Consider the following 13145-nt stretch of genomic DNA (forward strand, 5'->3'; position numbering starts at 1 on the left):
AGAAGGCAGGCACCGCATCCGAGCCTTTCAAGCCTCTGACCTGGGGCTGTCTCAGAATCTGCTGTGCTCCCTATCAGAATCCCTCCTTTTCCAGGCTTTATTTCCCTGGGAGCCTCAGGGGGAGTACTGCCCATTCCCCACAATTTACCGCCACTGGGCATCTCAAGTAGTTCTGGAACGTTCTCATTAGGGAATTCGATCTCTGCAAAGACTGCACTCTCATTTCCCATAAACAGAGCCTTTGAAATAATTTTCTTACCATCTCCTACTATTCACACAAAGTTTTGTGTTTTTTTAAACTTCACTGCTATTTCTCCAGTTTGTTTTTTTTTTTTTAAAGACGAACACATGTCAAAGATTTTTATTTACTTAATGACAGAATCAGGGAGATGTTATAACTGATTCAGGGAGAATTTACATAGCAGATGTAAAGACTATCTGATCTAGTCATCTAGACAGATACATAGAGACTGATCTATACAGATGTAGAGCTACAGATAGGTAAGTAGAAGTGCTGTGCATGTTGCTTCGGTGGTGTCTGACTCTTTGCGACCGCGTGGACTGTAGCCCAGCAGGCTGCTCTGTCCATGGGATTCTCCAGGCAAGAATACTGGAGTGGGCTGCCGTGCCCTCCTCCAGGGGATCTTCTTGACCCAGGGATCGAGCTCTCATCTCTTATACCCCCTGCACAGGCAGCTGAGTTCTTTACTACTAGTGTCACCCGCGAAGCCCAGGGAGAGCGGGGAGGTACAAATTAGGGATTTGGGGTTAACAGATACACAATAGGATATAAAAATTAAACAAGGACCTGCTGTATACAACAGGGAACTACATTCAGTAGCTTGTACTGACCTATAATGGAGAGCATCTGAAAAATAGTATATATGTATGCATAACTGAATCAGTTTGCTGTGCACTTGAAACACTGAAAATCAACTATCTTTCAGTAAAAAAAAAGGAAATTACTCTCTTCTACGAATAAAGGCAATAGCCTTGCAGGAGTCTGGCAATTCACCGCACAACCAGCCCTGTAGGCCTGTTTGGGGACCAGCAGAGCAGGGTAGAACTGAAAACTCCACATAGCCACTTTCTGGGGAAGATGAATTTAGCGAGTGTTAAAGCATAAGCAGGTAAAGGTTTGGAAACAGGCTGAATCCTTCCCAACAGCCCCTTCGTCTGACTCCCCTGGCATCTGCTCCACAGCTTTCCTTTTCCACCCGTTTGTGTGCAGTGTTGCACAGAGGTTAAGATCACAGACTCTGGAGTACAAATCTCTGCGTTTGCTCCTAATTCTGTCACTTTCTAGTTTATGCCCTTGGACAGAGTATTTACCCTCTGTGCCTCAGTTTCTTTCATTGTAAAATGGAAATAACATAGTGCCTACCTTGTAGTGCTTTTGTTCAGACTGAGTTAGTGTAAGTCATGCATGGGCACACAGCTCTGTCACTCGTATTGTTACTGCTGTGACTTCAAGACCTGATATTTTCACCTGAACCAGTTCATAATTGCCTTCAGATTCCTCCCTCTCCAGTGACTCCATGCCAAGAGCTCCTTTTCCTTTCTTTTTATACTTTTTATTTTGTATCGGGGTATAGTCAATCAACAAACAATGTTGTGATAGTTTAAAATGAACAGGGAAGAGACTCAGCCATACCTATACGTGTATCCATTCTCCCCCAGACTCCCCTCCCATCCAGGCTGCCACATAACACTGAGCAGAGTTCCCTGTGCTACATAGGACCTTGCTGGTTATCCATGTTAGATCAGATCAGATCAGAGCAGATCAGTCGCTCAGTCGTGTTCGACTCTTCGCGACCCCATGAATGGCAGCACGCCAGGCCTCCCTGTCCATCACCAACTCCCGGAGTTCACTGAGACTCACGAGTCAGTGATGCCATCCAGCCATCTCATCCTCTGCCGTCCCCTTCTCCTCTTGCCCCCAATCCCTCCCAGCATCAGAGTCTTTTCCAATGAGTCAACTCTTCGCATGAGGTGGCCAAAGTACTGGAGTTTCAGCTTTAGCATCATTCCTTCCAAAGAAATCCCAGGGCTAATCTCCTTCAGAATGGACTGGTTGGATCTCCTTGCAGTCCAAGGGACTCTCAAGAGTCTTCTCCAACACCACAGTTCAAAAGCATCAATTCTTTGGCGCTCAGCTTTCTTCACAGTCCAACTCTCACATCCATACACGACCACGGGAAAAACCATAGCCTTGACTAGATGAACCTTTGTTGGCAAAGTAATGTCTTTGCCTTTGAATATGCTATCTAGGTTGGTCATAACTTTCCTTCCAAGGAGTAAGCATCTTTTAATTTCATGGCATAGAGCAGTGTATACATGTCCATCCCAAACTCCCTATCTCCCCGCCCCCTCCCCCGCATCCTTCCTCCTGGCAACCATAAGCTCACTCTCTAAGTCTGTGAGTCTGTTTCTGTTTGCAAGTTCATTTGTATCACTTCTTTTTAGATTCCACATATAAAGGATGTCATTCGATATTCTTCACTGTTGGATTTACTTCACTCAGTATGACATTCTCTAGGTCCATCCATGTTGCTGCGAATGGCATTATTTCATTTTTATGGCTAATATTCCACTGTATGCATGTACCACATCTTCTTTATCCATTCCTCTGTAGATGGACATTCAGGTTGCTTCCATGTCTTGGCTATTGTAAACAGTGCCGCAATGAACATTGGGGTGCATGTATTCTTTCAGATCATGTTTTTCTCTGGATATATACCCAGGAGTAGGATTGCAGGGTCATATGATAGCCCCAAATTCCTTTTCTAAGACACAATTTATTCTAGCCCCACCCAGTTTAAACCATTCACTATCAGCAAAGAATTGATCCTCAGTGATCTTATGAAACAATGGAATCTGAAACGATCACTGTAAAAGATTATTCTAAATTTCTTTACTCGGAACAATCTCTGTGACATAATATTAAGTGAAGGAGAGTGAGTTGCAAGCAGCATGTCTCCTGAGAGTCTGTTTCTATGAAATAATCGAATGCACTTGGATGTGTGTGTAGGAGCATCGTGAGCAACCAGAGGGATGGGACATCTGCTGGGTGGCAAAATTGGGAGGCATGTTTCTTCTTCCATTTATGATTTTATGCACCACTTCAATTGTCTACATAGTTTGCACTGTCTTAGGAATCAGAAAGAAAACAATAAAAATCTATTTTTATTGCTCAAAATAAAGCCAGCAACGTCAAGCCATAGAAAAAAGAGATTTGAAGGAAAGAGAAATAAAATGTTAGCAGAATTTGAATTTGCTGGGTGAGGTGCTGGCCAATTTCCCCCTCTTTACTACACACATTTTCTTGACTGTGTACGAATTGTTTTTCAATTGGAAAAAGAAACCTATTTAGCCATGGATGAATGGAATAGGATCAAACTCCAACTAATGTTTATATAATAGCCACAACTCAATGTTACCCCATCCAGAAGGGTAATAAGCGACCATTCATCAAAGGTCTGTGCCATTCCTCTAAGTTCTTCCCTGTTTACTACATGAAATAGAGCAAAAAGATATTTTTGGTTAAGAGACAGGTACATTAAGACTTGGTCATAACAAACCATTGCTTACTGCTGAAAAATTATAATCTGCTTGTACCTTCCTGCGTGTGTGTCCGCATGTGTGTATTTATGTATGTGTGTATATATTATGGCATGAGTATACATACACGTATATGTGCATACAGTATGAATGTGTATGTATGTATTTATGTGTGTGTATATACATATGTATTTATGTGTGTTTATATATGTATGTATGGGTGTGTATGTGCTCAGTCACATCCAAATCCTTGAAACTCCATGGACTATAGCTTGCCAGCTTCGTCTGTCCATAGATTCTCCAGGCAAGAATACTAGAATGGGTTGCCATTTCCTCATTCAGGAGCTCTTCCCACCCCAGGGATCGAACCTGCGTCTCCTGCATTGGCAGGCGGATTCTTTACCACTGAGCCACCTGGGAAGCCCATGTATGTATGCACTTGTGTGTACATAAGTCAGTCTTATTTGTGTATCTGTGTGTACACATGTACACACACACATAGACACACCATATATATGTGTATATATGGTGTGTTTATGTGTATATATGTCTGTGTGTGTGTGTGTGTGTGTGTGTATGACTGCCTTTGCATATCAGAGGCGGGGTCATTAGAGATTTAAAGCAGGTCCCTCAATCCCTAAACCACGTTATTTATGCCCTTTTTATCAAGTAATATTATGTTTAAAACACCTCCATGTAGCTTCAAATGTTTTAACATTTTCATATTGAATACGATGGATCTGGGTCACAGCCTTGCAGCTGGAACCTGTAAGTGATTAGCTGTTACTGCAGCGGCAGAGATGGCGTCTGTCACTACGATCTTTCATCTCTAACCAGTTCTCCCCTTCTGCTAAATATTGATGACATGTTTAAGGCAAACTGGAATCACGATGATCTGAGTAACATTTGCCCTCTGACAGGAGACTCAAAATTAATTTTAATTATTATTGATTGCTGCAAATAACAGCCTTGCTCTCCCAGTGGTTACATCCTGCCAAGGGCAGGTGCTGTACTGGTTTCAAGGTACAAGAGGCAGAGGGGCTGAGGTAACTGAGAAGAAGTGCTGGGCATCCTGCCACCCCTGCCCCCTGCTCCAGCCTGGGGTCTTTGCCATTGCCCATTAGGGGGTGGGGGGCCCAGGTCCAGCCATACAGGATCAGGGTGAGAAGAAGGAGCTCTGAGCTGAGTGCTGGAGGCTCCGTGCGGCTGTGGGTTTTGTGTTGCTCACTTCTTAGTCTTGCCTTGTGCCTGACTTTTTTAACTGAGACCCTCTGTCAGGGATGCCTACTCCTTTCAGGCTCCTGGCAGATCCCTTGACTCTAATTTTATTTTGCCTAATTTTCCTAGAATTTATCCTTTTCTTTTCTACATGTGTTTGGTGGGTGTGTTTCTGTCTTACTCTCATCTGCTGGATTTTTGATGCTGGATGCTCTCCCAGTACGGAGAAGGCAATGGCACCCCACTCCAGTACTTTTGCCTAGAAAATCCCATGGGCGGAGGAGCCTGGTGGGCTGCAGTCCATGGGGTCGCTAGAGTTGGACACGACTGAGCGACTTCACTTTCACTTTTCACTTTCATGCACTGGAGAAGGAAATGGCAACCCACTCCAATGTTCTTGCCTGGAGAATCCCAGGGATGGGGGTCCTGGTGGGCTGCCATCTGTGGGGTTGCACAGAGTCGGACACGACTGAAACGACACAGCAGTAGCAGCAGCAGCTCTCCCGGTGAGTCTTATCCTTCTAAACTCACCTCCAACTCTCTCTCTCTCTCCTTCCCTTGTTTGCTTTTACACCTAACCTGGATCGCGACAGTAGTCTGTCCCTCAGAAGTGACACGGGGACTGTTGGAGTCGCTCCATTAGCAGGAAGAAGCATGCTGATTTAAGACAAAGTCCTGGGGATGTGCAGCCCTCTGCACGGGCCACAGAGACGAGATTGCTGGTAAGGACCTGGGCGGGACAGACCGGGTCTCATTGTCCTCTTAGTCACCTCACAAAGCACGGGGACCCCGAGTGCAGATGAAAACTAGACCTCAGAAGGGCTCCTCTTCACGTGAGAGTCGAGGGTCCCCCACTGTCAGGGCTGCACCCCCTTCTCCTTCCCCACCCACCCCAAGCAGCTGTGGGCAACTTCAAAGTAGCTTTGGGCTACTCCCCACCTTGTGACATCCTCATCTTCCTAGTACTAGACCCCCAGCCGGCACCACGCTTGCCCGGCCCCTCCATGACACAGGCTCCTTTGCACGTGTCAGTGCTTTTGTCTCAGTAGTTCTCACTATTAAAGCCCCTCTAGGCTGGGACCAAGGCCCTCCACGCCCTCCATGCTTCCTCCACAGACAAGCTGACAACCACCAGTCCTTTGCCTGAAGATTCACTACTTTACATCTCTTTTGGGTTCCAGGCCTGTCCACATGGCTGCCTACTTGAAACCCATCTGAATATGTCAAAGGCATGGCAATATGTATTTGGATTAAACTCACAAGCTTTCCATGCTACCCCTGAGCTCCAAGTCACTTTCCCTTCCAGGGTTACACAGCTTGTAAACGGCCCGTACTTCCGTCTGTCTATCTGTTCACTCACCCATTCTCCATCCACCCAAGTCAGGAATACAGGAGCCGCTTCTGACTCCATGCCTTCCTGGAAGCCATCTATTTCTTCTATTACATCATGTCGTATCATATCATATCCTCATCCTACCATTTATCTGCACATCTGTCCATTATTCTATCATCTATTCAGTAGAAGTATAGTTGATTTACAATATTATATTACTTTCAGGTATATAAAATAGAGATAGTAAATCAATATTTTTTATAGCTTATACTCCATTTAAGCTTATTATCAAATATTGGCTGCATTCCTTGTGCTGTATGTGACATCCTTGTAGTTTATTTATTTTATACTTAGTAGCTTATACCTCCCAATTCTCTACCCTGTCCTGCACCTCCCTCCTTCCTCGCCCCCACCCCACAGGTTGTTCTGTGTATCTGTGAGTCTGTTGCTGTTTTGTTATATTCGTTTGTTTTATTTTTTAGATTCTACACATAAATGAAAATATACTGCATTTTCCTTTCTGACTTATTTCACTTAGCCAAATACCCTCTAGGGCCATCCAAGTGGCTGCAAATGGCAGAGTTTCATTCTTTTCTTCTGACTTGCATCTTATTTTCTCAATTGTAATTGTTAGTCACAATTAAGAACTGCTGAGATGTGTTATCGTAAAAATACAAAAAATTTAAATTTGACTCTTTGTGAATTCTCCAGGCCAGAATACTGGAGTGGGGAGCCTTTCCCTTCTCCAGGGGATCTTCCCAACCTAGGGATTAAACCCAGGTCTCCCACATTGCAGGTGGTGGATTCTTTACCAGCTGAGCCACAGGGGAAACCCAAGAATACTGGAGTGGGTAACTTATCCCTTCTCCAGCAGATCTTCCCAACCCAGGAATTGAACCGGGGTCTCCTGCACTACAGGCATATTCTTTACCAACTGAGGTATCAGGGAAACCCAATTTAAAAATTAAAAAAGATAAAAAAAAAAGAGTGGAATGAAAAAAAGAACTGCTGAGAGTATTAGGAGGGCTCTGCTTGTGTGTCTATATGCATGTATCTGTGTGTGTGTCAATGGTGGAGGGAGTATTCGTTTATACTTGGAGGGGCTAGCTCAGCAAATGTGTAAATAAGGGAAAAGTTCAACTTACTTAAGAACAACAGCCAATAAACAGTTTTTAAGCATCATTAAAACCATTTTATATGCAAACACTGTTGTAAAACAATGAATGTGATCATTAAAGCACTTTTATGTTCTCTGAAAAGCAATAACAAGAATCTCCAGGACCCATTCCCTGAATCCCCCAATTCCTCATCCTAGTTAGAGTGCTATTCCCAAAGCCTGGGCTCCCTGGAGCAGGCTTCCCAGCCAGAGAAACTGAGTTTTCTACAATCACAGGATTTCTTAGGGTGAAAGGGAGATGTAATACTCTTCTCTATGCCTTTAAAGAAACAACCAGTATGAGTATATACATTAGAGTGATTTAGGGAAGTATTTTTATTCTTCAAGTCCTCCTACAACACCAACAATATCAAAGATTCATTTTTGGTATAATTAAAAACATGTGTGTTAGTTGCTCAGTCGTGTCAGACTCTTTGCGACCCCATGGACTGTAGCCCAGCAGGCTCCTCTATCCAAGGGATTCTCCAGGCAAGAATACTGGAGTGGATTGCCATTCCCTTCTCCAGGGGATCTTCCAAACTCAGGGATCGAACCTGGGTCTCCCGCATTGCAGGCAGATTCTTTGCCGTCTAAGCCACCAGGGAAGACTAATTAAAGACATACAGAGTCTCAGATGAAGCAGTTCCAAATGGTCATTGTCAGAAGGGTGCTCAGCATGGCAGTGGCTTCATCAGACCTACCGGGGAGCTCAGGCTGAATTGCCCACACCCCCAGTGAGGGGCTTCCCAGGTGGCTCAGTGGTAAAGAATCTGCCTGCCAATGCAGGAGACGCAGGTTCAACCCTTCGGATGGGAAGATCCCTGGAGGAATAAATGGTAACCCACTCCAGTATTCTTGCCTGGAGAATTCCATGGACCAAGGAGCCTGGCTGGATACAGTCAATGGGGTTGCAAGGAGCTGGACACAACGAGCAGGAGCACAAGCCCCCCAGTGAGACAGTGCTCAGATGTGAGTTCCAGCACCAGACTGGACACTCGGTATCAGACTCCTGCTTTGTAGCTGGGGTGGATGAACAGTGGCATCTAAAAATCGGCAAACCCTATTTTGGGAGCCCTAATAGTCTTTTGTAGGTGGTCTAAGTGGTCAATGTCTCAGAATGTGCCAGTGTAGATGCTTACAGACAATTATATAAACAACCAGACAGTTCTAGAGGGATTCTTTTTGAAGGCAATAAAAAACTAGAAGAAAAGGTAACCATTTGTAACTACAAGGAAAAGGCAACCCACTCCAGTATTCTTGCCCAGGAAATCCCATGGACGGGGAGCCTGGTGGGCTGCAGTCTAAGGGGTCACAAAAGAGTTGGAGATGACTTAGTGACTGAACAAGAAGAAGGATGAACTTGTACAACATTATTATGCTGAGTGAAATAAACCAGACACAGAAAGAAAACCCCAGCATGATCTCATCTGTATATGGAATCTAAAAAATGTCGAATCTATAGAAACAGAAAGTAGAAGGGTCATTACCAGGAGCTTGGGAGGTGGGGGAACGGCTTTGATGGGGGTTGCTGGTCAAAGGGGACAGAGTGACGGCCACACAGGATGACTAAATCTAGAGAGGAAATGTACTGCATGATGATGAGGGTTACTAATACTGTACTGAACCCAGAAATTTGTCAAGAGAGTGGATTTCAGGTGCTTTCATCACACATGAAACATGACAACTATGTGAGGGGACGATACTGTACTTTACTAGCTTGACTGCAGTCATCATTTTGCTATTCATAGATGTGTCAGTCACCATACTGTGGCCTTCCCTGGTGGCTCAGTGGTAAAGAATCCACCTCAAGGCAGGAGCCGCAGGAGACTCAAGTTTGATCCCTGGGTCTGGAAGATCCCCTGGAGAAGGGAATGGCAACCCGCTCCAAGATTCTTGCTTGGAGAATTCCATGGATAGAGGAACCTGCTGGGCTACCATCCATGGGATTGAAAAGAGTTGGACATGACTTAGCACATTCACTGTGCTAAGTGACACTGCTACAGGATCTCAACCGTCCCACCAAGAATCGTTAACCCAGGCAGGTGAAATCTAACTGCACTTACACCATCAAGCAAGCTAATACATCGCTCCCTGGGACTACCTGAACCTTTCAAATTTGTTCTCTTATAAATAATAGGGCTGGATGGGCTAGGTGCTTTGTATTTCACACTGGTAGTGTTTGTTCTTTAAATTAACGTATCTTTAGAAACAGCATTAATTCTGTGAGTACCCTGTTGGTACTCGTGTGGCTTTGAGCAGTGCAATGCAGGGATGGATGGCTTCAGCCCTGGAAGAGGGAAGCTCATCAATCTACCAGGCCTCTCCGCATCGTTACGGAACATTAATGAGGCTGGGCTCGATTTAAGAACCGACTGAGACATTATGGATTGGTGGCATTCCGCTTCATGGGAACTGGGAATTTCTGAGTTATCATCTCAGCTCTGTTGCTAATGAGTGTTGTGATACGGGGACGATCATTTAACTTCTGCATTTCAGTTTCCTGTCCTCAAAATGGGGCTGTTACTGACCTCCTTATCCCAAGTGTCCCAGGATTAATGAGCTCGTGTCTGCTGAGAGTCCCGGGCTCCTGGCATCGAGGCGTGCTTCGAGTTGTTATTTCTATTCCTTCCCAAGAAGCAGCTGGGAATCATCAGATCTGTTTTGTTTACTCCTTCCAGAATGCATTTTCTTAGCATTTGCACATTACCTAAGTTACCCAAACTTTATATCTAAAAGTAAAACCAGTCCCACAGCAAGACACAGGGACGTAGCGGGGGTATTTAGGTAGCTTTTCTTTTCCTTAAGGAAAAGCATCACACCAGCTTTTCCGGCGAGATGAAGGCAGTAATTGCACTGCAAATTCTCGCCGCATGAGGCCGGTGGTCAATCTTAGCAGATGTGAAAAGAAAGTTACATCACAGTGCAATGATGCTGTCAACACTTACAGGCAATAATATTCCCATATCTGTTCTTCATTCTGTTTTCATCTTTCTTAGCAGAGTCCCATGGTGCAGACTGCCCTTCAAAGAAGCTCTGGAAGAAAGAGAAAAGTGACATGACGAATTACAATTCGGTGCAGTAAACAAACGCAGGGATTTTAACGACGGAGGGTGTTCTTAAAAAATGTACGAGGGTCAAGGAAGGAAAAGAATGTTCACAGGAAAGAGATAATGGATTATTAAACTACTTTATATATTAAATATTTAGGTTTTTTTGTTTTCCTTTAGTTAAAATGTTACAAATATGGATGGGGACTGAAGAATAAGCCCCCAATTCATCTGTAGGATGTATTAAAAATGGCTGGGTGTTTATCTCTATTGTACTTGAATCTTTAATAGAGAAAATTTAACATTTCTTTCAACTTCTTAATTATGTTATCATCCTTCAGTGTTCTCCTATGGGATATAAAGATATCATTTTTCTTCCCAATTGCAAACTGAAAGATTTATTTTTGGTTAAAATTGAAAGTAGGTAAGCTAAGACTCCACAACTTCAAGCTTAAAATCCTCTAAGAACTTCTGCCAGAGTTTTCCCTTCGTTTGCAATGGAGCTTAGATGTCCATTTATTTAAGGATTTGGCATTATTAAGCCCAGGGTCTTTAATCTTTGGGTTAGTAGTCAGATATACATTTTTCCATTCAAGTTATAATGAAAATGTCCTCTGCTATCAGCTGACATGTGAAAAAAAATCTGGGATTTTAGTTTCCACTTTAGTCCACATTCTGTTTCACCTTGATGTAGTGGACGCTACGAGGAAGTGTTGGGAGGAAGGACGGTAGCGCAGCATTTGGTGACACTGATCTGTTGTTTCTCCTGTACCTACTTTTACATTTCTGGCAGCAACTGGGAAAGAAGAGATGAGCAGGAGGAAGACGTGAAGGCAGAGCAGGTGCCTGAAAGCACTGTCCTGAAACATTCCAGGGCCAGAGCACGTGCTGCCAGGAACTCACATCCTCAAACACACCTCAGGGCGGCTTCCCAACTTCCCTCTTTAGAACAGAAAGCTCCTTTCCGCTCCCTTAATCTCCATCCCCCCAGAGCATTTGGCCATCTTGGCTATTTACCCCAGTAGCCACTATTAAGTGATCAGTCTGGGGTTCAACGGAAACAATTTATGATCCCTTTTCATGGGTCCAGTTGTGTCCGATCAGTTGAACTGCTTCTTAGTACGATTGTGGTGGGGACACGTCTGCTCACAGACCCCATGGCAAACAGTTTTTAGTGATGGCTGATTTACGATGTGGTGTTAATTTCTGCAGTATAGCAAGGTGACTAGTTATATACATTCTTTTTATGTTCTTTTCCATTATGGTTTATCTCAGAATATTGAATCTATTAATAGTTCCCTGTGTTATATGGTATGACCTTGTTGTTTATTCATTCTGTACACAACAGTTTGCATCTGCTAACTCCAAACTCCCAGTTCATCCCTCCCCACTCCCAATCCACTCAGTATAATCCTTAGTTGCATTTGACTTGCTACAGATGACATTATTTTGTTCTTTTTCAATGGCTGAGTAGTATTCCACCAGAGAAGGCAATGGCACCCCACTCCAGTACTCTTGCCTGGACCGTCGCTAAAGAGTCGGACACAACTGAGTGACTTCACTTTCACTTTTCACTTTCATGTATTGGAGAAGGAAATGGCAACCCACTCCAGTGTTCTTGCCTGGAGAATCCCAGGGACGGGGAAGCCTGGTGGGCTGCTGTCCATGGGGTCGCACAGAGTCGGACACAACTGAAGCAACTTAGCAGCAGCAGCAGCCGCAGTATTCCACCATATATATGTATATATAAACATATACAAATATGTTTATATATTTCTTCTTTATCCATTCATCTGTTGATGGACATGTAGCCTGTTTCAATGTCTTGGCTACTATAAATAGTGCTACTATGAACATAGGGGGTGCATGTATCTTTTTGAATTACAGTGGTTTTATCTAGGTATATGCCCAGGATTATAGTAGTTTTGTCTAGGTATATGCCCAGGTATATGCTGGCTAATATGGTAGTTCTATTTTTAGTTTTCTGAGGAACCTCCATACTGTTTTCCAAAGCAGTTGCACCAACTCACATTCACATCAACAATATTAAATTGCCCATCTAAAATTAAGGTATCTTAGTCACAGTCATTGTTGACTCCTCGTTATCTTAATAGTTTTTACATTGTATTTATCATTTTGAAAAAAATCATGGAGGCAGACCAGGATTAGATGAACTACATGCTAAGAGCTGTATTAACAGATTCAGAGATTCAGGAAGAGAAGGGGTGGCAGAGGATGAGATGACTGGACGGCATCACTGACTCAATGCACAGAACTCTGAGCAAACTCTGGGAAATGGTGAAGGACGGGGACGCCTGGAGTGCTGCAGTCCATGAGGTGGAAAAGAGGCAGACACGACTTATCACTGAATAACAACCACAGATTCACAATGTATTCTGCTACTGAAAGGTATGATGCCATACAATGCAGGGCAAAAACAAGAAAAAACATGTTAAGGGTTATTAATAAATTAAATCAATAATACAGTAAAATCACGAGTTAATTCCATCTAGAACAAGACCATTATAGGATAAAGGATTTATTCAGACATGTAACTTCTGTTCCTCCATAAAATATGCATTTAAAATAGCTTCAGGGATTTAAAAGTCATCCTCTTTTTCTGAATTGTGTCATTGTTATTCTATGAGTGACAGTTATTTTACCGTTGAGTAATGACTATTATTTGACTTCCCTTATGACATTTTAATTCTATTAATACTTTGAGTCTGTCGCGATGTAATTACCAATTTCATTCCCCTCTGCCTTCTCCACACGTGTGAAACTTTCCACTTTGTTTTTTTCACGGGAAGATGAAGAAGGAACCTGATTC

General features: G+C 43.5%; 1 protein-coding gene across 1 annotated transcript in view; it reads right to left on the reverse strand.

The window, feature by feature from the left end:
- Window positions 1–13145, reverse strand: part of PTPRM (protein tyrosine phosphatase, receptor type, M) — a gene marked incomplete at its 5' end in the record, with an annotated part of 499416 nt that overhangs the window by 74925 nt on the left and 411346 nt on the right. Inside the window, one exon of the mRNA XM_010859089.1 lies at window positions 10214–10301. Coding sequence (XP_010857391.1) covers window positions 10214–10301 — 88 coding nt within the window. The remainder of the gene's footprint in view (window positions 1–10213; window positions 10302–13145) is intronic.

Source organism: Bison bison, unplaced genomic scaffold, assembly GCF_000754665.1.
Source record: "Bison bison bison isolate TAMUID 2011002044 unplaced genomic scaffold, Bison_UMD1.0 scf7180017864453, whole genome shotgun sequence".
NCBI lineage: Eukaryota > Metazoa > Chordata > Mammalia > Artiodactyla > Bovidae > Bison > Bison bison.